Source organism: Girardinichthys multiradiatus, chromosome 7 (genome assembly GCF_021462225.1).
Source record: "Girardinichthys multiradiatus isolate DD_20200921_A chromosome 7, DD_fGirMul_XY1, whole genome shotgun sequence".
Taxonomy (NCBI): Eukaryota; Metazoa; Chordata; class Actinopteri; order Cyprinodontiformes; family Goodeidae; genus Girardinichthys; species Girardinichthys multiradiatus.
In genome coordinates, this window is record NC_061800.1 from 11942216 (window position 1) to 11969853 (window position 27638).

A 27638-nucleotide genomic window follows, 5' to 3' on the forward strand; every position below is an offset into this window, starting at 1 on the left:
TGCATTGCTACTTTCCAACTTGAGTTTCTGTGATCTAAATGCAATTATGTTAAAAAAGTCATCCCTCCTCCTCTTACAGGAGCAAGCTATCAGTGCTGCATTATGATGAACAGAAATGCTTTTTCTAACCTGAATAAAATACTGCATTATTGCCCCAAATAAGACAAAGTCATAAATATTCATGTTACCTGCATAATTAGCAATACGTAAAAATGAAATTAAGCTCTGTGTATAATTTGAAATAGATAAACAGATTAAAAAAAACACAAAAAGAATGGGATCACAGAGCAATGTCCAGCCTGGCGTGAGACAACCTGTCTGGGTGGTTTTATAAAACAAGTGAAACAGATTCCTGTTTGATACAAGGCTGCAGCTGTGGATGCTCAGGCCTAATGATGCCTTCATGTTCACATCAATCAGCGCGACCCGAGGATGTTTCAAAGAGATGCTGCAACAGCAGAGAAAGCTTGTAGCCTTGCACTTACTCAAAGTGATTGGGGACACAAAGCACACTCCTCAGGACAGAAATGTGTCTGTCTTACTGTGTTGCTGTGGCACCTTCCTGATTCAGAACAAATATTGTTAGAAATAAAAGCAAAAACAAATGGCGCCGTTACTATGAAGCCACAAATCCAACTAAGATCCAATATGTGGAAACCTTGAGTTGAGGCAACACAGGTATAAACTGTCATTCAGATAAGTAAGTACTGTTTGTATATGTGTTTGTCCTGTATGGCATTCACTCCTACATGTGTTGATTTAGCCTCTTAATTTGATCAATGTAAATTCAAGCCTTTTTCTCTGTCAAACTACAATTCAAGATCAGGACTGGATGGCCTTCATGCCCATCCATACTAAATTTGTGATCAAAACTGTAGCTGATCAGGAGCAGGACTGAAGTGTGCGTCACCCTGTATTAAAATGTCTAATGTCTCTAATCTAAATAGGTTTCCATTATGTAAAACTGTGAAACCAGTGGTGATTTCAGGAAGGAGACGGAGACATCTAGAACACCAGAACAGAACAGCTAATAACACGTGACTGTTTCCATGTCCCTCTGACTATGGTCATGGTAACAGAGTGAAACAATCCAGACAATTGGTGTAGGGTTTTTTTTTTTTTGCGGCAGCCACATTTTTGCATGGCAAGTCCTTAATCACAGGATATCTTTCTAATTTAAATACCTATACTGTTTAAAATAAGCCACGCCTATTCTTTTACTGATCTAAAGAGGGCAGGTATTCATCAGACTAACTGTCTTTACGGTAGAGCTGCACGACATAAGAAAAACATGCAAACTCCAACAATTAGGGATGCTCTGATCAGGTGTTACGCGGCTGATTCCGATACCAATCAACAATGAGTGCGATCACCAATACCAATCATGTGGATTGGCTGAAAATTGTTCGATTTAGTTCAAATTACTGGCTCGAAAAAATAAACCGTAAAATCACCTTAATTTAGACAAAACATGTTACTTTTCCAAGAGAAAAAAAATACTATAAACTTGTAGGCAAAGTGCAGCAATAATTCAATCAAAAGGACAACTGAAGAAACGCAATCTTTAACAAACTGAAACATTAAGGCTCTCGACAGGCAAAATAATCCAGAAAGTCAAATAAATCTCACAACATTGTCTAAATTAAATAATGTCAAGTAAAAAAGAAAACATTCACAGTGAAATGCAGGTTGCATTTTACGGCTTTTTTGCTTCGTTTTCTGACTGTCACACTCAACGGTGGGCTGCGTTAACTGCCGTCCGACGGCTCCGGGTGTCTTGTTTTTATTCTCTGCAGTGAGCCTCGAAAACTCACCATACTCTGCCAAGTGCTTGTTCTTTAAATGTCGTATTAAATTTGTTGTGTTGATCCATTTTGAAGTGCTTCCCCATGAGGTATTCTTCTGTTGCATGTGTCGCAGAACACAAGCTTTACATCACTCCCACAGACAGAAAAGTTCAGCACGGCCGACATGTTTGTTTAGTATTTGCTGCTGTGCGCTTGCATGTAATACTGATGTTTAATTTCACTGCACATTAAGCCAATACGTTTTTCAGCATATTTCAAACATTTATTTATATAATGCCATGGTAACCTTAACCAGAGACCCGTCCCCGACTGACCGTGGATAAGCTGGGCTCTCCTGACAATAGTTAGGGGAAAGTTAACAGAGCAGCGAGAAGGATCTGACTCTTAGTCCAGACGTGGACAGGTTTTAAAAGGAATATTCCCCAATTACTCAGACGTGTAATGGGCCAGAAGGGTTCTAAGGAATTACTTCCTCCCCAGGTAGAAACGTTTGATTTTATGGTGAAAAATTATGGATGAAAAAGCACGGAGTGCATTAATAAATGGGTTAAAGATTTAACTTTTCCTGCCAGATGCTCGTTTACTCTTAAAATTTAACAAAAAGGTTTTCTTTACTTTGCTTCATCATTCCACTGCAATGTACTTTTTAATGTTTTTGTCATCATGTAAAGAACTTTGAATCTTCTTGTTGCTCAGATGTGCTATACTAATAAACTTGCCTTCCCACTGATTTTAATGAAGTATCGGACTAAAGCTCAGTACTGGCACATGCCTAGACTTAAATCACTTGCACAAGAAATCCGTACAAACTGTACTGTACAATCCATTAAGTCAATATACAGTCCCTGAGTTACACAATCTCTCAAGAAAAGGTCCCTTAGCTTTGTTCCTGTGAAGAACACATTCACACAGTGAGGAAACCTGGAGCATGAACACTTCTAGGTGTCTGAAGGCTTTCACTGCCTGTACTGGTTTGACATTAAGTATAGGCTGCACTGAGCACATATTGGTGTAGGCAGCAGTGCACTAAAACAGACAATCTGTGTCAGTACAGGTAGAACTGGAAATATTGTTTAAGAAAAACTCTGGAAAAAAGTTCCCTTCAAAAGTGTGTAGAAGAAATGTGGGGTGGTAAAAAATGTGAGTAAGCAATATGTGGTAAAATAATACAGGTCCTTCTGAAAATATTAGCATATTGTGATAAAGTTCATTATTTTCCATAATGTCATGATGAAAATTTAACATTCATATATTTTAGATTCATTGCACACTAACTGAAATATTTCAGGTCTTTTATTGTCTTAATACGGATGATTTTGGCATACAGCTCATGAAAACCCAAAACTCCTATCTCACAAAATTAGCATATTTCATCCGACCAATAAAAGAAAAGTGTTTTTAATACAAAAAACGTCAACCATCAAATAATCATGTACAGTTATGCACTCAATACTTGGTCGGGAATCCTTTGGCAGAAATGACTGCTTCAATGCGGCGTGGCATGGAGGCAATCAGCCTGTGGCACTGCTGAGGTCTTATGGAGGCCCAGGATGCTTCGATAGCGGCCTTTAGCTCATCCAGAGTGTCGGGTCTTGAGTCTCTCAACGTTCTCTTCACAATATCCCACAGATTCTCTATGGGGTTCAGGTCAGGAGAGTTGGCAGGCCAATTGAGCACAGTGATACCATGGTCAGTAAACCATTTACCAGTGGTTTTGGCACTGTGAGCAGGTGCCAGGTCGTGCTGAAAAATGAAATCTTCATCTCCATAAAGCTTTTCAGCAGATGGAAGCATGAAGTGCTCCAAAATCTCCTGATAGCTAGCTGCATTGACCCTGCCCTTGATAAAACACAGTGGACCAACACCAGCAGCTGACACGGCACCCCAGACCATCACTGACTGTGGGTACTTGACACTGGACTTCTGGCATTTTGGCATTTCCTTCTCCCCAGTCTTTCTCCAGACTCTGGCACCTTGATTTCCAAATGACATGCAGAATTTGCTTTCATCTGAAAAAAGTACTTTGGACCACTGAGCAACAGTCCAGTGCTGCTTCTCTGTAGCCCAGGTCTGGGGAATGCGGCACCTGTAGCCCATTTCCTGCACACGCCTGTGCACGGTGGCTCTGGATGTTTCTACTCCAGACTCAGTCCACTGCTTCCGCAGGTCCCCCAAGGTCTGGAATCGGCCCTTCTCCACAATCTTCCTCAGGGTCCGGTCACCTCTTCTCGTTGTGCAGCGTTTTCTGCCACACTTTTTCCTTCCCACAGACTTCCCACTGAGGTGCCTTGATACAGCACTCTGGGAACAGCCTATTCGTTCAGAAATTTCTTTCTGTGTCTTACCCTCTTGCTTGAGGGTGTCAATAGTGGCCTTCTGGACAGCAGTCAGGTCGGCAGTCTTACCCATGATTGGGGTTTTGAGTGATGAACCAGGCTGGGAGTTTTAAAGGCCTCAGGAATCTTTTGCAGGTGTTTAGAGTTAACTCGTTGATTCAGATAATTAGGTTCATAGCTCGTTTAGAGACCCTTTTAATGATATGCTAATTTTGTGAGATAGGAATTTTGGGTTTTCATGAGCTTTATGCCAAAATCATCCGTATTAAGACAATAAAAGACCTGAAATATTTCAGTTAGTGTGCAATGAATCTAAAATATATGAATGTTAAATTTTCATCATGACATTATGGAAAATAATTAACTTTATCACAATATGCTAATATTTTGAGAAGGACCTGTAAGACAAAGAGGGGCAGCATACATCACAGAGTGAAAGATGGGTAGACCAAGGCCAAGCACTGGTTTATAACTTCCTGAGAAGGAGAGAATAAAAAACAAGGAAGGAAAGGAGTAAGAAGACTGCATCAGGAAAGCTATAATAGAAAAAATTGACAAAGACACAAAGCTTTTATGCTAATTATGCACCACACAGAGAGCATCCGTTTTTACAATTTCATCCCGATGCTGGATGCTGGGCCAACCGTGTCTAAAATAAACAGCTTCAAAGTTACACATCACCCTGGAAACGCCTCGAAAATATTCATGCGGCAACTCGCCGTGTCTGACTTTAATCGATAGAAACCAGATTTTGTAACATCAAGATGGCAGTTACTGCATGCTAGTGTGACTGAATGGAGGGATTTGTGAGTATGCCTTCAGTATACAACATCGTGTCTCACTGCTATGCATTTGTGATGAGTGTGTTGATGGAAGCATTCCTCCTTCAGTTCAGGTTCTTTGATTGACTTATTTTGCCAACACTGTAACAGTTACTGCAACTGTGTAATTGTGTCAATAACCAAGGAGGTTTCCTTGGTTATCCTTGGTTAAATATCACTCAAATGTGATATTTAAATTAAGGTGATGTTCATGAGTGAGTAAAATCTTATCTCACGTATATGTCAGAATGTCAGAAAGCATGGAAAACAAAACAAGGGTGTGTTCACAGCGTATCCAACAGGTGCCCTCTTTGATGAATGTACAGTGTCTTGTAAAATAAATCATATCCCCCAAACTTCACAGTTTAAAACAAGGTACGGTCATTAAACAACATGTCAAGTTTTCGATATCTCACAGGGCACTGTTCAATCCATCATATCAGGATAAATAAGAGTATGGCACAACTGGAAACCACCAATACATGGCTGTGCATCTAAACTAAAAGAAAAGGCTGGGACAGCATTAATCAGAGAATCAGGAAAAAGGCAACTCTGGAAGGGCTGAGGATCAACAGCTGAGGTGGGAGAACTAGTCAACAGGACAACTCTTGGCCATGCACTTCAAAAATGAAGAAGTTCCTTTAGCACTGCTACAAGCCATATGGCAGACAAAGCAAATATGAGAAAAAAATGCTGTTGTCAGATGAGAACAAACCTAGGGATGCACCGATATCAAAAGCCACTAACCAACATTCCTGATATTATATATCATATATATCTCTTTACCCTTTCAACACTGTAAAAAAACGGCCACGACGCTTGTTTCTCTGCTTCAGTTCACACTCTACAATCCTGCACTGCATCAATATCACATGCCCAAATACCACATTGTCAACCACCCCCCGTGCGAATTTGTACTGAAGTACAAATGAATGCAGAAAATGTTAACGAGCTGACGGCTTGGATAGCTACTAAACAGTGAAGCAACGAAACAAACCAGTGCGCTCCCCTCCGTTTAGCTGTAGAGGCAATGGAGGGCTAATGTGGCTAAATAGTAACACAGGTTATGGTGGAAACAGATTAAAACTGACAATTACAGCAGAAAAAATAAGGAACCTACCCTGCTAATGTAGTTGATCACTAAATAAAATATTATGCAAAATTAAGTTGTACAGGGTTGCTGCTGAACATATCTGCATGGACCAGATCCTTGTTCACACTGTAAAATATGTTCGGTATGCACCACAACACCCTCCTGACACCCTCTAGAAAATGACTGAAGCTGAGATGTGCAAAGCTGGTAGAAACATACCCTAAAAGACCTGCAGCTGGAATTACAGAGAAAGGTGGTTCTACAAAGTACTGTCCCAGGGTGGTGGGGGTGCTGGTGGTAATAAAAAGAAAAACAATTAATATCTTGTATCCTTCTCACTTCACAATCAACTGTGTTTATCTTTCATATAAAATCTCGATTAAAAAAATTTTTCAAATTAAACAAATTTTAAAAATGCAACAGAGGTTCAATGGGTGGGTCCTGTTCCGAGGCACTGTACACAAAGTTGCTGTAAAACAACTGGAGCTCCATTCCCGCTGATTAGTTAGTCCAGTCTGGTCGGTCTGGCAGTAATCGTTTCCCCATACTATCAAACCTCCTTTCTGTCATTTCTGTTTAGTCTTCAGTGGCATCATGAGACCTGCTGCGTGGCCCTTTCCATGGCAATGGAGAAGAAGCAACAGCTGCCTGCCTGGTGGGGTATCCAAAACAAAGTTGTTGTTCTTTTAAGTTTGGGAAATGAGGGCTGGGGGAGAGCAGTGATGGGAAATTTACAATGTTACCACAGCAACACACACACACACACACACACTGAAATCCAACCCAAGACACAGTTACACTCTAATATTTTGTTGAAACCAGTTTAGCTGTACGATCATATTGATAAGTATATGAATTCCAGAGAAAACTCATAACCTCCTTGAGTTAAGGGGACAATTATATCTCCAATTATCAGCCTCTATTTTAAGTGCTTAAGTTGTGAAATTCTTGTGCCTATTTGCTCCTATAGTCTCAAACAAACCCTCCTTGCGCTGATTCTTAACCAGTGCTGCAGCACGCTAGTGTCATGAGAGATTGTCAGGTGTACCATGGGAAATTGCCCAATTTTACTTTATTAGTCCTACAACTTTTGAAAACTCATTTATCATGATCTGCTAGAAATGTGCCATTGCCGAGTCCACTGTAATACCGACTGGCGGGCTAATGTAATACTATTTCAAGTCAGTGGGTGGCAGCATGTAGCAAATTGCTGTGCTCCTTAGAGATGAGAGATTCAGTGATGCTAGCGACAGGTAGTGGTGACTGTAGTGACGTTTTTAAAACGGGGAAAGATGTAAACACTGAACTCAGCCCTGAACAAAACTTGGAAATGGTGAGTTTGAGGCAATACAGTAAAAGCTATTTTTTGTTTGGATTTACTTTCACTGGGAATATAACAGCACAGAATGCATTGTACTCAGTGTGTGCCCCCACCTGTTGCTTTAGAAACAAACCAATATTTTGTCTGCCTGTATAGAAGACTACTTTTATGACAAAAACTACAAAGATGAATGGGAGAGCCATCAAAGCTAGTTACCTTGTTGTTGAACTCCTCGACGCGGTTAAAGACAAAGCTGAAATCCCTCTCTCAGATAACACAATTACCAGACGTATTGATGACATGTCTGCAGACAGTGAAAGTGTTGTTTTGGGAAGAAAATAGCATCAGTTGGAAATTTGGATCTCAACTTGATGAGTCTATTGATATTATACTGTCTATTCAGCAGGGCAATGCCAGGAAAAACAAAAGGAGAGGAAATGTTTTGTTTCATATCAGAATATTTTGACCGAGGAGAAATTACGTCGGAAAACTCCATAAGTGTTTGCACTGATGGAGTTGCAGCCATGCTCACGCGCACCAAAGGCTTCGTTAGGGTTAGGGTTAGGTAGCAGAGTGAAGGTGGTGTGTCCCAGGACTTTTCCAACGTAACAGATTTGCCATGACTCAAAAAAGGGTGAAAAACATGGAACTATTAAAGCTGAATTTGCAAATGCTCTCCCATGCTTAATTAACAATGTGAGGTGGTTTCAAAGATGTGGATATTTTTGCATGTTCAAAAGGTTTTAGTGGTTATAAGTAACTGGAAAGGAATTGAAATAGTTATTGTTTTAGGAAAATAAACAAAAACACAACAGAAAGCTGCAGAAATTAAAGAAATGTGTTGCCTGGATCTAAATGTATTTCTTGGCAACAACAGACAGTGCTGGATATTATCTTTTGTACATCTTTAGAGACAATATGTAGTCGTCTTTATTAATAGTTTGCTCTGAGCGGCTGGATGACTGCCATTGTTTGGGTTCAGGGTCAGAATCTAAGAACTCTCAGGCTCCATGATAAAACTGAGGAAGACAAAAAAAAGCGCTGTTGTTCAGCTAACATTAAGCATATTTTTGTAGTTTTAACTCATCATTCCTTGTGTAACCTTAAAGGGTGAAAGGAAGTTAGATAATGTCTCTCATATGTTTTTTAAACCACATGATGTGCCTACTAAAATTCATTTCTTTTTGACCATTGTGCAAACGGATAAAATGATAAACAATGTGTGGGTGACTCCGCACACAGCTTTTTTCTTGTTCTCTATCCAACTTTGCACCTCTTTGGTAGCACTGGGCAACAGGACTTCACCGCAGTTGTCGGCTTTTTAGCTGCCATCGTACAATGAGAAGAAAAGCAGGTAAACAACACGGGGGATTCAGTGTGCAGGTTACTGCAGCAGGAAGAGGAAATATTGGCAAATGGCTAAAGGAGCATTTGCACGCCAGATCGTGTGCCAGGCATGGTGCCATTGTTACACACTTCCTGTTTGGTGAAAGGCATCAAGTGTTTTCAAGTCCAACAGCTCAAGTCCAAGTGAAGCCACGAGTCAATGACATAAAAATCCTAAGTATTTAGTGATTTCATCATTTTGAATCTAAAATCATTACATTTGTGACTTGAGTACAAACCTCTTTTTTTGTCACACTTAAACATTTCAGGTCAAACGCCTGATAAAAATCAAACATAACCAGAGTCAGTACAAAATACAGTTTTCAATTACCTCAATTACCCATTTACGAAGAGGAAAAAACGCTATCCAAACCAATCAGACTATGTGATAATTTAATTACCCTTAATAAATCATAAATTAATTGTCATTACCTACGTTGTTTGGTTCAATTTCACCAGAACACCCAGGCGTAATAACTGCCATACCTGTAGACTAAGGGATGGGTACCGAATTCTGTACTTTTAATGGTACCGACCGAATTTTGTCGGTACTGCCAAGTAAAATCGAATGGTACCATGTTTCGGTACCTAAACGCATCATTGTGACACCGAGGGAGTGGAAGAGTGGGCGATTTTCCATGCCAGACAAGAACACAGCATTGCACGCACAAGAGTAATGACATCAGTAGCCGCTGCTACAGTCAACAAAGCATGGCTGATGGAATGCACTCGAAATTCAGGTATTTATATAATGTTAAAGTGTTAAATAAACAAAAAAATGGCATGCTGAACTTAATCCATCCTTTGTTGCCATTTTCCATTGAATTTTTGGGGGGTAGTAACTTCAGGAGCTGTACTGATTGCTCAGGATGTCCCAATCAAGCTATTAAGTCTGCAGGGATTTTCCGTTCACTTTTATTCTACAAGCCTAACCCACACTAATACGGTATATATGAAGCTGTTATTTTAGACAAATATCAAACTGCTATGCAAGCAGCGATGCTCCTTTATATTTTTGCGGCCTGACGTTGAAAAGCAATTTCACTTGGAGCAGTGATTCATTACATTTTGTTCTACACTGTTACGCCTTTCAAGATTTGCAATTACTTTCAGAAATCTGGAGGGGGCTTCCTCCCAGACACGACTCTTTGAATGATTGCACAGCAGCTTCAAAGACCAGATGACACTAGAAAACAGAGATTGGCCCATCTTTGCTGCACACACACACACACATACAGTAGGAGAACCAATAAGAACCTTACAGGAGTGACACATTTATTAAATAAATATATATAAACATTTTCTGTTGACTTGATAAAATCTTAAATTCTATCTAAACTCTTTATTAAAAAGGTAGTGTAACTAGAAGGTAACATCCCCCAACCTCCTCTTGACCTGCTTCCACCAGGTCTGAAAGCATACTTTATAAAATCATACTACCTCGTTTTTTTTAAACGCCCCCTGGCATTCAATCACAATCATAACTTCTGCGACCATGATCAAATGCATTGCCACTTAAGTTGATAGCTGCTTCAAAGTCTGCGTTTTAAATAGGCCATCTGCCACAGTCAGTTTCACCATTTCTGATCACAAATCCCTGAAAAGCATTTTTTAGCACTATAGCAAGTTTTACCCTGTCTTTACTTTTCATACATGAAATTATTCCAAACACTTTAGATGTGGTTGAAAAGGATTTTTAATCTCCAGCTTTATTACCCACACAATATAAAGGATGGATTTGGACACATAAAACTCATTCTCAAAACTAGTTAACTCAACGTCACTTTTGCTTTTAAGCCGCTAGCTGCACTAGATACAAGGTTGTTGAATAACACACTATGACTGGAGTTCTTTTTAGTATCAGAATCAATAAAAGGAAATCTGAAGACCGCCAGGAAATGAAGAGCTAAAACACAAATCTGTTTGTTGAATCTGAGTTTTAATTTGATTGAAGGCTTAGAGCAGGGGTCTCCAAAGTGCGGCCCTTGGAATGATTTTGCACGGCCCTGGACAACAACTTGACAATGGTACAAATACGGTGCACCATCGCAGGCAGTTGATGCTTTTAAAAAATAATTAGGGTGACTTACTGAGGCCAGGCCCTTCAGAAAAGATGCAGACAAATTTAAATCTTCCTAAATGCAAATGCACAAACTACTCGTCATTTATGAAGCCTATTTCTGGCTTTCAGTTTGAGTTGAATGGAAATAAGACCAAAAAACATCCTTTCACTCATGCCTAAAAGCCAACCTGGCTTTTTTTAAATGGGAAATATTCAATGATTTACAGATGCCCTTTCCACTTTGTTTTACTAAAATATCAGCAGGTAAAAACAAAAAATGAAAACATAAAAATGTGTTTGCATGTTGTAATAAAGGAAACAGAAGAATACGTTTGTGGCCTGTGACTTCTTTCAACTTGAAGGTTTCAGCCCCGGTGGTGAAAAGTTTGGACACCTCTGGTTTAGAGGTTACAAAAGGCACTTTGAGAATTTTGGTCATTGTTATTGAATCAAAACAGCGATTCTGGGTGGATTTTTACTGCAGGTTCTTAGATAGACGTGGGAAACTGGAATAAAAAAAAAAGAATGAAAGCATTACAATTATGCATCAAGGCATATGTCCAAGACCTTTTTCTGATTTTATTTAAATTTAAAAAGTGTGTCAAGATACACGCTGTTGTTCAATGCATTTATATATTGAATGTCTTAGTTTTTATTTATTTTATTAAATAATGTGTAAAAACCCAACAGAGCTTTTAGTATTCAGTCTGCCAATCAGTGATCAGAGAATATAAAGGAAAAAAAAACTGATTTCTGGCTGATGTTGAGCATCTCCACTAAAAAGCACTAAAACTGCTCTTCTGTGTTTTCACAAACAGAATAAAGCTTATTGAATAGAAAGCGCTTTACCAGACTTCACTTTGAAGAGAAGTACTGTGGTGATATAACATCTCTAGATCCTGTGCCATAAGTTGTTACAGCCCAAGAAATTAGCTTTTATTATTCAAAAAATCGAAAACTGGGGTGAATGGGTCAAATCAATGGTGATAAAAACAGGAATATAAACACAAAATGAAAAACACAATGAACAAAAGATTGCCTGTTAATAAACTCAGCCTGGAGGTCATGCTGATCTGCCACTTATAATTATACTTTAAAAGCATACTTTCAAAGCTGAAACGTAGATTTTCCTCCTAATTCCTAAAGGCTTATCGCAGTAGTGTTTCCATATGTTGGAAATCTAAAATCATGGTTCAAAATAAGCAAAACAGTTATTCAGTTTTGTTCTAACAAATCTCTTTTCGTTTGCAGCTTACATGTTCGTCCTTTTAGCACTGTGGGACTTTGTTGGCTTGTAGACACCACAGGCTATGAAAACAGTGAATGAAACAATATGAATTTATCTCTATGGTACAAATAAAACAGACACAAAGTCACTTGGCCAACCTGGGAGTTGCAGCCGTTTTCCACAGAGAAACCAGCATTAGGATCACATGAAACAATGGAAATAAAATGCAAAGAGAAAACAGCTCCAAGCATTAAAAGCAGCTCGACACATTTACCTCACTATTTGTCCTAAACGACATTTAAAACTGTACCTTTTAAACAAAGCAGTTCAGTTGTAAATGATGTTCTTTGTAATGACAGGATCTGTTTCTAATACAGTGAAAGTAATCCTTTCCTATATATTTCAAGGTTCTAAATGACAGGATACAACAAGCAAGAATGTCAGAGATGATAGAAATCAATTTTCTTTGCCAGCATGTGGGAAACTACAGCTGTGAGCACAGCTTTAGAAAAATAGACAGCTCCGCCAGAGCGAGAAAACCAAAACTGCATTTGCCAAATTCCTGCTGCAGCTGAACATTTAGAAAACCTCGCCAGCCCTTCAGCCGAGCAGCCACACATCATTTAGAGTTTCTCTGCTGTTCTTCTGACACTCCTGCTGGCAGCAAAAACAGCTAAACTGATTTTTCCTTTCTCAACATTACAGCACAAAAGGAAAGAATATCCATTTTATTAATGGTATTCAACTCCTCAGAGAGCATGCAGATCTCTGATGACCTCAGAGAGACTGCACTTGTTGAGGAAAATGAACCCAGCAGCCCTACCAGAATCCTCACAACATTCTGCAAAGCAGTGGTGAAGAGTATATGTTGACCACCTGTATTGTGGTAGAAAAGCAGGCCCTGCAGAGGACAGTGAGGGGAGCTGAGAGGTCACTGCAGTGTTCCTACCATCTGTCTCAGAGCTGCTGCAGGAATAGGGTCGGAACATCGTCAGAGACTCCTCACAACCCCTCCATGAACTTCGTGGACAGCTGTCATCAGACACATGGTACCACATCCGAAGCAAAGCCGCCAGAATGCTAAACAGCTTTCTGCTTCAAATTGTCAACATGCTAAACCGCTGTTAGGTTTATGAACATTATATTTTTGCACTTACATGTTTATATCTATCGGGTGCATTTATCTTCAAGTGCGTTATGTATGTAATGCTATTTTGAAATTATGGTTCAGGACCCTAGAGGAACACCATCCGGGTCACATTTTTTATGTCAAAATTCCTTACTTTCCCACACTTGTATTTCCAGAGTTCCCCGTCCTTTTTATCCCATTTTTAGTGTACAAATCCAAAAGTTCATGATGAATAGCAGATACGTTTCACGGGTCAGGCTTTGAATATGGAATCCAGAAAATACTGAAGGAAGCAAGCGAGGGAGCAATGAAAGGAAAGATGGACAAAGACTGGTGGACAGACATACATCGTGTAAACTTTAGAGCGGATGGCCGTACATCGGACAAACGGAAATATGGACGGATCGGTTGACGGATTTTAGGATGGAGGAATGATGGGTGGATAAACACACAAAAAGGTTGATGGAACTTTTAAGTAATAGACAGGAAATACAGCATTAATTACAAATCATTTCTCAGTTTTCCAGACTGCGTAGGAAGCCTGTTATTAGGTGTAGAAGGAAATAAATTGATCTGAGTCATCTTGAACAAACTGCAATAAATTTAGCTATGATAAAACCAAGCTTTCTTAAAACAACAATTAACATCTTTATTGGAGGTAATTTGATTTGACTTGAGATTGCTGTAGTTTGCAAAAACACAATGGTGGTATCTAAAATGAAAAAAATATAGGAAAGATTAAAAAGGAAATAACCCCATTTTCTGTTTATTCAACCTTACAGGCGTTCACATATAGGATAACAGACTACATGTTGTGTATCTACACTGTCTAATTATTTTACCCTCGCACCACCAGGTCATGTCTTGCCAAGCAGATAGCAGCTGAATCCCCGTTCAGAGGTAACTGGTGTGCAGCTGATGTCAACTGCGGCTGCAGCAGTGTCATTTACTGGCTGTGCTCTTGCACTAATGCACTGTGTTGTGCTCCTCTATACAGAATTATCTTGGATCATCTAGCTACAATAACTGTAGAACAGCTCATTTCAAGCCAGAACATAAGCTTACGCTCTCAGCAGCTCTTTTGGAACGCATTATGCTTCTTTCATACTTAATGTTTACTCAGAGTGCCATTTTCTGGTTCGCTAACTTCGCAGTTATTAATGACCTCCGTCTCTCAATCCCGAGTGCTACAGACATCTCAGCATGTCAAATGTGTAGTTACTCCTCTGCTGCCACTTATGGGAAAGATACTTTACACAGATGATGTTTTCACATAGCGTTGGAGGGGCTGCTCTTTGGACTGCCGGCACGGCTTTACGGCACTGACAGAAACCCATTAACTTCAGTATGTTGACACCAACTGCTACAGGTCGGGAAAAAAATAAAAAAAACATGTAGAAAATGTAAGCAGCATGGGAATTATTTATGTAATGTAGCAAGCTGTGGTTCAGGCCTATGTTGACTAAAGCTGTATGTCACTATTCAAAGATATGTATTTTTAGTGCTAAAAACTTTAATTAATTCAAAATAAGAGCTTATTGTTTGTGCTCTCAGTTTGGCTTTACTTTATGTGAGCTTCTTCAGGCTGATAACTCAACGGTTTGAAGTTTTCCAGGAGCTCATTAGGTTTTGGATCATGTTTTTTCTCTTTTACAGAGCAGCACGGGTCTAAATAGTTTAAGATTACCAAAGATACAAGATCTGATCATCTACACCTAATTTCACAGTCAGGTGCCTGTGTCTGTATAATAATTAGAACAAGCCTGGCAAAAAAGAATAAGTTCTAAAAATCAAACTAAATAAATAAATGATAAATGAGGGCGCTTTGATGTTTGTCTGGGCTCAACAAATACAGTACGTCTCTTGGGCTGCATGGATGATTTATCCCAGCAGCAAAAAAAGCAAAGGCTGGCCCGGTAACATTAACAATATGTGGCACAGCAATAAGTGGCAACACCAGGTTACCTGCAGCTGTGCCACTGAGGTCCATAATGAGAGGGGTGGTGGTGTTTTCATTCTCTTCTAGCATCCAAACCATTTTTATGTCAAGTAAATGAGCATGATCCCAACTAAACAAGCAGACAGCAGCCTGATGGAAGCTTCAGGTTTACATTTTTCAGCTTTCCTGCCTATAATCAGATGTCGTTCTACCAGCAAATAAGCTACACCTTATATCAGTATGTTTCAGTGCATATGGTATCCTGGTCCAATGTGGTTCTCGAGTTGATTATTAAGGCTTGTTTTAGTTAGTAAACATTACATCTAAGACATGCTGTTCAGAAGGTATAGTGATTTGGCTTAAAGGCGTATCAAATTCAATATTTAGCTGATTTAACCCAGCTAAGCTTAGCGAAGCTTTTAAATTAGCCTGATTTTAACATGCATCTGATATTTCAAACAGGTGTAAATTCTGTCAAATATAGCAGGCATCATGAACATTTTTATGCACTGATCCCTGTAAAAATCTCCGGTTACTGATACAGTGAAATAAGAACATCTAAAGCACAACTAACAGGGTAGATTGATTTAGCAGCTGAGACAAAACGATACATCATGCTAAGGCAAGATCTGACCAATATGTTGGGAAAACGAATGCCCATTTTGTTGTTGTTTTCACAAATAAGATGAAAGTTTCACAAATTACAAACTGAATGTTGTCGCCCAGCCTGCTGAGCTGTCTGTTAGCCTCCTTCACAAACAATGTTGACATTATTATAGAAAGCCAACAACCTCTCCTCTAGCTCACTGTATGTGACTTCTTAAACCCTTTTAAACACACATGATAGGGCAGCTGTAAAAAACATAGGAATGAAAAAAAAAAAAAAAACAGCAAGCAGGGCAACCTGGGGGTAAGGGGGTAAAGCTAGGAGGAGGACGTAGACCTTCAAGCCAGACTATGCCATGCATTGTGAGCTGTATCAATAGTTTAATCCACTGATGTTGGTTTATGAGCCGTTAGATTAGTGGTTCATGTCCAGAGTCTGCATATACATCCAACTAGGAATTATATTACTATTATCTGATGGGATCCGTTTCATCTTCTGAGTTGTGCTATTTTTCCATCTCTGCACCACCACCATTTTCTGTCATAATCAGCCTCCATGCATAGATGCACATAACAGGCTTGGTGAGTGGCTTCATGCACCCTTGAAACCCCAGTCAGGTTATTCAGCGAGTAGGCTTTAAATAGAGATTGAGGCAATCCGGTCTGATTCCTCAGCTTCACCTGAAATCAACAGCTGGATTTTTTAAAGCATTGTAAATACAGTTACTCTCACTCCTCCCACATACACATTGTCTGTTAAAGATGCACAGGGTAACATTTAATAAGCACATATTGTATTATTATCTCAGTAAAACAGCTATTCTTGATTGTCTGAACACTGCTAATACCTAAGTTGAGCTAAGCAATTCCATTTTAGTATTTACCGCTACTTTGCCCTACTTAAGTTGTCACAGCATCTGGCGACACACGCCACTAGGGTTGCTTTAATACATAAAACTCAAAGACAGTGAGTTCACGAGAACAAGGTTTTAATAACACTTTAAAGATCGGCACGCGAGATAGCAGTCATCTCAACGACAAATATCGCGAGATCCCGTTACACCCCTACACGCTGCTGTGAAATGAGACAGGCCCTCAGTCGGAGCTTTACCACAAGTTAACATCCGTCTTTGGAGGACATGGGTGTTTTAACAGCTTTGGCTGGAGCAAACATGCCAGTAATTAGATTCATTTCAGATCATGTGTGGCCCTCTGACAGCTCCTGACAGACATAGATAGGCATTATCCAATATTTAACACAAGTCAACAACAGAATAAGAATGCTTTAAAAAGGTAGCTGGCAGGTTAAAAACTCAAGAATCCAATGTTTTCTCAATCAGTTCATGTACTACACCTAAACAATACAAGCGCATGCAGACAACAATGTTTAGTATGGATGCTGTTATGGAGTCAAGGAGAATAAACATGAGCAGTTTTCAGTGAAGCGTTTAGAACAAATTCAAAGGAAGCACAGAGGAGTTAGAAACTATTAAAAAGAATCGTTTTCCACGACATGTTGAAACATGCGTGCAGTTCATTAAAGCCGTGAGAGAGAAAGGGAGTTTTTAAACAGACAATAGGAAGGCAAAATATGGAACTCTGGCATCATTTTGCAAATGATAAGGTTCCACATTACCCATCCCAGTGGTTCCCAAACTTTTCATCTTCCAACCTCCAAAATGACAGTGGCTGAGATTTCTGACCCTGACCATTAGTCCAGTATTCAAGCTTTATTAGCAGGTCAGTTAATCAGGGGTATAATGACAACACATATGGCACTTGTTGACTGACCCGAGCCCAGCTCCACTGCTCTAGGGGATAAACATGAAGAGTGCCGTTTCAGTCAAGCTCGCCACGCAAATAACTCACAAACCACATAGATGAAAGGATATAGCCAGTTTAAAGAGAGAGCTCCGTAATCATTTAGTCTTTGTTATTAAATATTAATGAAATTGTAACTTTTACATGTCTGCACATACATGTAGAATTCAGCACAAACTCTGCAAACTTGATATTCTGTCACCGTGTACGATTTAAGATGCGATCGCCTCCAAAACATCACGCAGAGATAGCAGTTCAACAATGAATAGCAAGCAAACGCTGGCAGTAATAATCAGACCTGAGAGGAGGAAAATCATCATCTGGATTATTTTACCATAAAACCAAATTCAACATTTAACAACAATTTTCCTGATGTAAAAACATAACCCTTAAAGAAAATCGTGCCAGAGTATTTAGGCCAAGGAACACAGAACAGATAATCATCTGTTTCAGCAATTTTGCCAGATCACCTCAAGTACAATTGACTTTAGACTTGAAGTATACTCAATCTCAGACTGCAAACACAAAAACTGCATCATGAACGTGTTAAGCAACACTCAAAAGAGCATGATTGCTATATAAATGTTGGCTTATAAAGCTAAATGAAAAGGACAACAATGAAAATAGACTTTTTGTGACCTGAAACTCCTCTCAGAGCTAAAAAACCAACACAGCAGATATAATGCTACTTTGTTAACTCAGGCTTCTTTCGTCAGACACTGAGAACATTCACATAAAGAGGAGCATCTCAAACTTCATTTGATGCCTCTTCAGTAAACAGGAAGTCAATGTTTCCAAAAAAATTACAGAAAGGTTCAAAAATAGCTGATAGCCTTGACAAATTCAGTTATGAAAGCAAACAATATATAATTACTCATCTTTGCCCTAATTTATCGCTCTCTCTGCAACACTATAAACATTTTTACTGTATAACTGCACAGCACTTATAAACAGCACTTAAGGGGAAAATACAAACAAAACCTTGCCGTCAGTGTCTTAGATTTTTATTCCTTTTTATGAGAGCAAGAATTAGATTAAAGACTGTATTTCAGGGGGCTTTCAGTTTTATTAAAAGTTAAAAAGGACACTCTGAATGTAGTTATTTGAATGTCCACAGTTCATTAAACCCACCATTACTAGACTATTGTAGTGAATTTGCGTCGGGTCTTAATGAAGCCAAGGAGGGGTTTGTATTCCACCTCTGGTTGTTGATGCATGTTTCACTCATACCATGTATCAAGTTGGGGGCACTTTGCTGCCATCTAGTGGTTGGAGTTAAGCTCAAACATGTCTAACTACCCTTAGTTGCATGCAAATTAGCCCAACATTGTGTGCTATATTCAAGTTCAAATTATCTGCTTAATTTAGCATCTGCTTGAGAGCAGAAAAACACAATTAATTCTAATAATTTAAATGTTTAAATTCAGGTACTAAGAGATTAACAAGATAATAAGATGCATTCCCTTTCTGTCTGAGGACAAATAATTTTTAGACAGATCTTTCTGTCTAGGAAAAGCAGAAAAAGATTTAGCGAACAGGTGTTGCTTCTTACAAATAATTTTAACTGAAACTCTGAGCTCATAACCTGGTGGTTATTTTGTCAAGATCGATTTGTCAGGTGTGAGATCTGGGAATGAAGTCGCTCCCTATTTGACTGTGTTCTAGCTGAAAGACAGAGGACCACTGGGGTTTGCCATTTGTTGTTGTACTGCTGTTAACAATAAAGAAAATAATGTATTCCTCTCCATTTTTGTAAAGCACTATATGTGATACTGTTTGAATGTAACACACCAACGGAAGGGGCAATGGATAGCTTATCCTGCATCTTTCACTGTTATATACGAGTGGCACCCATACTGGACCCCAAACTCTGGGCTGCTTAGCCAAGTCCAAACTTCCCTGTCAGAATTGTTCAGCGGGGTACCTTCTTGCATTTCTGTCTGGGAACTTGAAAAATCCAACTTCTGAGTACAAACAGAATGCACCATTAGTTCAGCATGTGTTACCATGGTGATCTAACAAGATTATAAGAGGTCCACTTTCGTGACACTGAAATCTCTGAGTCTCAGCTCAGCATAGAAGAAAGGGATTGCGTTAGGGCTGCAAAATATTCAAAACTATACAACAGCAATATTAATTCTAAATACTTTAATGACAATATTAGTGGGGATCCTCGTTTTCCTCAAGTCTTTGTATCTAATCTGAAATTAGGATGCTTCAGCCACTCCGTCAGCAGCATCTGGACACTATCATGCATTTCAGGGGTGGACATCCACTGCAGTAGGACTACATCTGATAGGCTGAATATTTAATATGCATGCAAGAATTCCTGACACTTGATTGTTGCAAGCAGCTGGACCTCCACAGACCAAGAACGTTGTACAAACAGGCATTATAAAACTGTTGCAATGACAAGACTAACTGTAACTAAGCGTTTTTTCTCATTCTTCTTGTTTTATGTCATCACTGCCCCCCCATTAACTTTTATGAGTTTAAGCACTTTGTCGATTGAAATCTATGTCAAATCTATAAAAAAGGGGAATTGAAAATCCATCCAACTGCCAAAAATGTGATTTGTTTTCAGACTTATAAAGCAAAACCTTTGAAATAATCCATTCAAGCAGTCCTTAGCGACTGTGACATTGCACAGATTGACAATGCAATAATGTCTGCAATTCTTGTGAAGCTCTAGCGTACTATATCATATTTATTTAAATACTGGAATATATATAATATATATATATTATATATATATATATGATTATATCTGAATATGTGTGTATGATTTCCCTGACTTAATTATACCGTTCATTTCTGGATATCACCTGGACCCATTTGTTTTGTGAAGTGCCCTGAGTGGATGCTCGTTGTTAACATGCACTATATAAATAAACTGATTTAAATTGATTTTCCGGAAGACATTTGCAGGTATCTCCTCCACTGAAAATGTAAAACATTTTGATAAATTATGCAGTAAACAAGCCATTCTACACTAGAATTCCTGCCCTAGTTTGTTAGTAATTTTACCCCTCCAAGAATAACATTTGATATATGATGGGTATGCACTTCCTCCAGGGCCAAAACAATAATATATTAGAATATTAGAATGTGACATAAGAGAAGAACAGCAACAAATCAGGACAGACTCTGCCACACCAAATTACACAAGTAAAAAGAAACGCAACAACAAAAACAACTCATAACCAATGGATTTTAAAGCCTTTCTAAACAGCCGAGTGTGCAACCTCAATAACCTCAACACGATCTGCCAGCAGGAAAATCATACAAGAACACGGCCAAGGTGATAAAATGTCAGTCGGTTCAGAAGCTGAACAATAAAACCCAGAGGAGACACAAAAGGTGGCAGCACTCGTAGGAGAACACAGATGTGCTGAGAAACGAGGGAGGAGGGAACACCTGTGTCGACGTGTCTGTAAACGTTTACTGGAGCGTCCATCGCTCTGCCAACATCACCACACCTTCAAGCTGTCACAGCAGACCTGTAAAACTTGTGACATCTGCTTTCATGGCTTAGAGAAACATCACAAAAATGTGACGCACAAAGACAATCACTTTGCCTTACCTGTGTCTGTTCTCATCATGTCCTCCTTGTCCGTGTATTATCACCTGCCCTGAACCATGCTTCCCCTCTTTGGGCGAGTCGATGTGCGGGATGAGCACGTCCTCCAAGCCCAGATCGAAGCGCTTGTGCTTGGAATTGTCCGGGAGGAAAAAGAAGGCCCCGAAGCATAAGGTAATGAAGGCACTGAGAATGAGGAGGAGGATGAACTTCTCCGACAGCCTCAAAGTAGCTCTGTGGTGCGTGAAGGAGGAGGTGCCCGGCGACAGAGTGGGTATCCTGCGACCCGATAGTGGCAGCAGAGCCGGCGTCGTCATAGTGTCTGGGTCAAATCAGAAAGTTAACTCGGGAAGGGGCTGGGGTGGGGTCGCCGTTGGTTTACAGGTGCCACAGAGGTGGTGATGTAGCAGCATGCGTCAGCTGCTTGACTTTATTATCTCATCCCTGCGTTGGGGCGTCGGGGAACAAAGGAGGAACGGGGCACCTCAGTGAGGGAGCGACTAGTCAGCAAGGTCCAGGTCATGATGAAACTGAGAAGACATGACAGAGGCAGGCGGGTCAGGTGTTACCAATGACATCCATTCATGAAATACAGGGGTTGGACAATGAAACTGAAACACCTGTCATTTTAGTGTGGGAGGTTTCATGGCTAAATTGGACCAACCTGGTAGCCAGTCTTCATTGATTGCACATTGTACCAGTAAGAGCAGAGTGTGAAGGTTCAATTAGCAGGGTAAGAGCACAGTTTTGATCAAAATATTGAAATGCACACAACATTATGGGTGACATACCAGAGTTCAAAAGAGGACAAATTGTTGGTGCACGTCTTGCTGGCGCATCTGTGACCAAGACAGCAAGTCTTTGTGATGTATCAAGAGCCACGGTATCCAGGGTAATGTCAGCAAACCACCAAGAAGGACGAACCACATCCAACAGGATTAACTGTGGACGCAAGAGGAAGCTGTCTGAAAGGGATGTTCGGGTGCTAACCCGGATTGTATCCAAAAAACATAAAACCACGTCGGCCCAAATCACAGCAGAATTAAATGTGCACCTCAACTCTCCTGTTTCCACCAGAACTGTCCGTCGGGAGCTCCACAGGGTCGATATACACGGCCGGACTGCTATAGCCAAACCTTTGGTCACTCATGCCAATGCCAAACGTCTGTTTCAATGGTGCAAGGAGCACAAATCTTGGGCTGTGGACAATGTGAAACATGTATTGTTCTCTGATGAGTCCACCTTTACTGTTTTCCCCACATCCAGGAGAGTTACGGTGTGGAGAAGCCCCAAAGAAGCGTACCACCCAGACTGTTGCATGCCCAGAGTGAAGCATGGGGGTGGATCAGTGATGGTTTGGGCTGCCATATCATGGCATTCCCTTGGCCCAATACTTGTGCTAGATGGGCGCGTCACTGCCAAGGACTACCGAACCATTCTTGAGGACCATGTGCATCCAATGGTTCAAACATTGTATCCTGAAGGCGGTGCCGTGTATCAGGATGACAATGCACCAATACACACAGCAAGACTGGTGAAAGATTGGTTTGATGAAAATGAAAGTGAAGTTGAACATCTCCCATGGCCTGCACAGTCACCAGATCTAAATATTATTGAGCCACTTTGGGGTGTTTTGGAGGAGCGAGTCAGGAAAAGTTTTCCTCCACCAGTATCACGTAGTGACCTGGCCACTATCCTGCAAGAAGAATGGCTTAAAATCCCTCTGACCACTGTGCAGGACTTGTATATGTCATTCCCAAGACGAATTGACGCTGTATTGGCTTCAAAAGGAGGCCCTACACCATACTAATAAATTATTGTGGTCTAAAACCAGGTGTTTCAGTTTTAATTGTCCAACCCCTGTAGTTACCAGATACAGACGGGGACGCATTAGTTGACAGCCCTGATAAAAGTGTCATGTTTTTATGGAAATTCAGCTTTTATTGCAGTTTCATAAAAAAGGGGATAAATTTAACCTTCAATTTGAGAACATTTATCCAATAAATAATTATTTTAACAAAATAGTTGTTGATACCCCAAACCACTCCTATAAAAATGCAACTAGAACATATTTTTATTTATACTTGACTTTATGTTCAGAGTTTCTAAGAATTTCTGATTTAATAACAGGATGTGGACACAAAGGCCCATTTGCGCAGCCACCAGGCTGGACCACACATAGTGGGGCGAAAGATAATTAAGATCACTAAATATACATAACCATTGTCAGATGCCATCTACAAGTTAAACTGTTATTTGTAAGAGATACCAGGAGAAAACCAAGCCACTTCAACCCTGCCATCAAAAACATAAACGTGTGGATTTGGCCAAACTAACAAACTCTTAATCAGATGAGACTAAAAGCACTTGCGCACAAGAGACGTTTGGTCCGTTTTAAAAGAGACAAGAGTTCACTTCCTCGCCTAGTCCACTTTGGGCAGGTAGGAAAGCTCGACTGGACTCTTCTGCAGACTCTGGTTCACCTAAAAACCTGGGTCCTGGTTCACCTGCAAGTGAACCCCGATGCAGGTTTCTTACAGGGGGAATGCAATCGGAATATCTGGCAAAGAAAGGAAGTTACATATGATACGTATAATTTATGCATGGCTGCATTTGTCCAAAGTAAAAAGAGTGATAAATCAGATAGCTCCCTGCCTTGTCTTCTGATCACACTGGTCAGCTGATCGCTCCCAAATGAGCAGATGTTCGTTGAAACATCTGCTCCAACATCAGGCAGTTGTAGGTAGGGTTAGGGTGCAGAACGAAAGTTAACCAACTTAAATGAAAGAGTAAAAATTAGAGCGGTGTTTTTCAACCCTGGACCTCAAGGCACACTGTTTCTCTGCCTTAACACACCTAATACAGATGATCCCAGTTCAGCAAACGCAAGTTAAGGGTTGAAAAACACTGTTAAGAGGAATGGTCAAAGATCCCTCCCTCTCTATGTTCTCCAATCCGGTAAAATGTTACAGAAGATGACCAACTGCTGTTCTATTTAAAACAAAAGTTAGACAAAGTACTAACAGCAGAAGCGCCAACAATTGCTCCCCAGATCTCGTTAAAAACAATAATTTCTTCATTTTTGGGCCTTTATCAGATAAAACATCAAAAACAGTTAACAATCCTTCACTGTGCTATCTTGTCACATTCCCCTCGCAAAAACTAATCCTTAATCTTCCAGCAATGAGAAAAATGACAAACATATTTCCAAGAGGCTTAAGGTATCAGGAGGCTGCGCAACCACTGTGTGATCAACAGTCCTGGACTCCGTGGAGCTGGAATGGAGCTTTGGTTGGCGATTTTGTTGCAGGGTAGTCTTGTATAGATCGCCTGTCGTTGTTAAATCTGACGTACAACTAACTTAACTGATCGAAATCAGCCTCCACGACTCGTTTCTATCGGCTTTGAGGGGAATAACAATTGAAACATGCTTTAAAAACGTGCTAAACATTCCCACCAAATCCAAAATCGTGTTTTTTCCTCTAACAGGCAAGAGATCTATTGAATACTTTCGTATGTACACTTGGAAAAAAGAAACAATCAAGGCTGTGCCCGAATATGTTGATGTGTGGGCAATATTTGTCTTCGAGGCAAAGATGGTTGGATATCAAACAAATGAGCCGTGATTAAAAGACTAAACCACAACCAGTCTAAGTACTGTAACACAAATGATTATCTGCCGCCTGTGCTTGCTCCTACCGCAGGTTTTGTTAACGTCAGCGTGGAGAAGCGATGTCTCGGAGTCTTCACAAGCTGAATACCAAGTTCATTTTGTGACAGTGCCAGCCTGTGAGAGCTGATTAGCCCCCACAGATGCTAACAGCCGGAGGAGCTAACTTCTCCTGCTATTATTGGCTAACAGAAAATAAAGTGTCAACTAACGCTAGAGGAAATACAGGAATAAAAAAATAAGAAAGGTTCCGGTGTTTACGTTTAAGCTTCCTGTTGTGTTACCTAACCAACCGGGAGCTAAATGCTGAGCTTTACAAGGCTGCTGGGGAAGCTAGCTAGGTGGCTAGGCTGCTAACGCTAGCTAGCTGTGAAGCTATGAAGTGACAGAGGCGCCTCCTCGGAGTGCTGCATCACCACCTCTCTCGTTCGCTCTGCGAAAAAGGAAGCCGTGCGGGATTCCCGGGGTCCACCTTTGAGGAGATGTCCTCATGTCCACGAAGATTCCACGCGGTTGTCGTGACTGGCTGCGGCAGCACGGCTCGGAGCCACACGGCAGCGTTCCAGCCAGCTGAGCTCCGTAGACGCTGAGAGGATGTTGATGACCAACCGCTCCGCTCTGATGGACCGCAGCGACGGATTGACTGAGCTGCCGCTCCCGCTCCGTGATCCAGCATCAACCACCTCCTCCAGTTAGGGACCGTCTGACTAAATGAGATTCTGGCAGAATTACTCAGAGACCAGATGGATTCATAATGTGGAGAACATGAACCAATGACCTTCTGAGTGTACAAACCATGAATATTTATAGGACACATATTTTACTAGAACTGTTTTAAAAGACATCAGACGTCACCCTCCATGCTTTTCTCCATGTTTTCCACTAGCAAGAAATAAATGGAATTAAATATAATGCACCATTGGGAAACAAAATTAAAGCACAGATGAATCAGTGTCACCATCAACATACTCATTGATTATTTATTGCTGCAGAGCTTCAAATATGTCACCAATATTGGTAGTTAGTCCGAGCCAAACTACAGCAAAAAATACTTCAGTGAAATCTAAAGTAACTGCGGCACTAGTACAATTATTGTAGGTATGCAATAACTGTGCACCATTACTTTGGGATCTTCATGAACTTTGTTATTCTGCCATACAATCGGTGTCACTGGGCCCTCTGACCACCATCAGCAGGCAAGGCGGGTAAAGTGTCTTGCCCAAGGACACAAAGACTGAGACGGACAGAGTTGGGGTTCGAATCGGCAACCAACCGGTTACAGGATAAACTCCTACCACCTGAGCCACAGTCGCCCCAATTTTAAAATTATTTCCTTTATGAAATAATTTCAAAACTGCTTTTGCATTTATTTGAGTTTCAAGAAATTTGCAATATCTGTAACAATCTGGCACAGTTTGTGCAACTAAACATTGCTAAACATGGCGTTTCCATGTAAACTTTCCTGAAATGTTTTTTATTAAAAAAGGAGGACCCCTGTCATAGCTAACATTAAAAATCATCATTCACTAAACATGCAGGAAGATTTTATCCCAGCCACTGTTTGGATGTGTGATCTGAACTGTTGCTCGTTCTTGAGACAATGTGGCATTACGTTATAGATCACGCCACACATAAAGCTGAGCAAACAAACAAAACCAATTCATTTGTCTTTAGTGGTCCATTCATCTTGTGCAGGAGGCTCAGAGTCAGCAGCAGCTCTGCAGTTAATTGCAATGTTGCTTTTAAATAGATTTTCTGTGCTCTGTGAATCCCTCAAAACAGTGCACCATAAAGCAGAGGCCTTTGTAGTTATCACGAGGCTCGTGAGTCTGTCTCACCTCTTAAACAATTCGAGGTACTTAAAAGAGAAACATTATGCTTACTTTGTTTCTTTACTCCATCTACTGAGCTCTACACTTCAACAGCTCCATTTTGAAAGCAATGAAAAGAGAGTTTACTCCAATGATGAGCTTAATTTTTCTCTAACAGACAAAAATTAATGGTACTGGTAAAAATGAATTTTATTTAAACTATATGCTTTGGTTCTACAAACTGAACCGTCTGGATAAAATCACTGTAAAGGTTCTGTGCTCCAAATTGACAAAACTTGGAAGATTAGTCTGCTTTATCAGATATAGTGTGGGTCGAGCAACCAGGACATGCATTCTCTTGCAACAGTATGCGTGTCACTTGAAACATTTTACATTTTGTCACATTCCAAGCCCTTCAGTGAATTTTACTGGAGAATTTAATGTGGTAGACCAACACAAAGCAGGGTATAGTTGGGAAGTGGAAGGAAAGTGAGGCAATGTTTTGCTTTTACAAATAAAAATATTTCAAATGTGCCATGTTTTTCTATTCAGCCCCCCTTTCACTGATACCACTAAGTAAAATCCAGTGTGACCTTTAAGTCAAATCTCAGTTTAAAACCAGCTATTCTGGTTCTAGGCTCAGAGCTACATTGTAGCCATAGCTGACCTGATTGGTGCAACCGGGCCCTCTGACCACCTTCAGCAAGCAAGGCAGGTGAAGTGTCTTGCCCAAGGACACAACGATTGAGACGGACAGAGCGGGGGTTTGAACTGGGAACCCACCAGTTAAAGGATGAACCCCTACCACCGTCGCCACCTACAGAATTTAAAAGCAGGGTTAAAGTATAAAACAACATCCGAAATGTTGAACACCTCACAGAGCTCTTTTCAATCCATCATCTGAAAAATTTAAAATGTATTCCGAACTGCAAACCTAACAAGATAGACAACTTAACCCCTTACTGTCTAAATGTATTTACAATTATAAAAAATATGTTTTTGATGTCAAGCAGAACTTAAATTAAGG

General features: G+C 40.2%; 1 protein-coding gene across 1 annotated transcript in view; it reads right to left on the bottom strand.

Annotated features, from left to right (window-relative positions):
* man1a2 (mannosidase, alpha, class 1A, member 2) overlaps positions 1 to 25530 on the bottom strand; it is a 137219-nt gene extending 111689 nt beyond the window's left edge. The window contains exons 1-2 of the mRNA XM_047369952.1: positions 25220 to 25530; positions 21134 to 21660 (exon numbers count right to left, since the gene is read on the bottom strand). Of these exons, the coding sequence (XP_047225908.1) occupies positions 21134 to 21447 (314 nt within the window). The 5' untranslated portion in view covers positions 21448 to 21660; positions 25220 to 25530. The remainder of the gene's footprint in view (positions 1 to 21133; positions 21661 to 25219) is intronic.
* Between the last annotated feature and the right edge of the window lie 2108 nt (positions 25531 to 27638).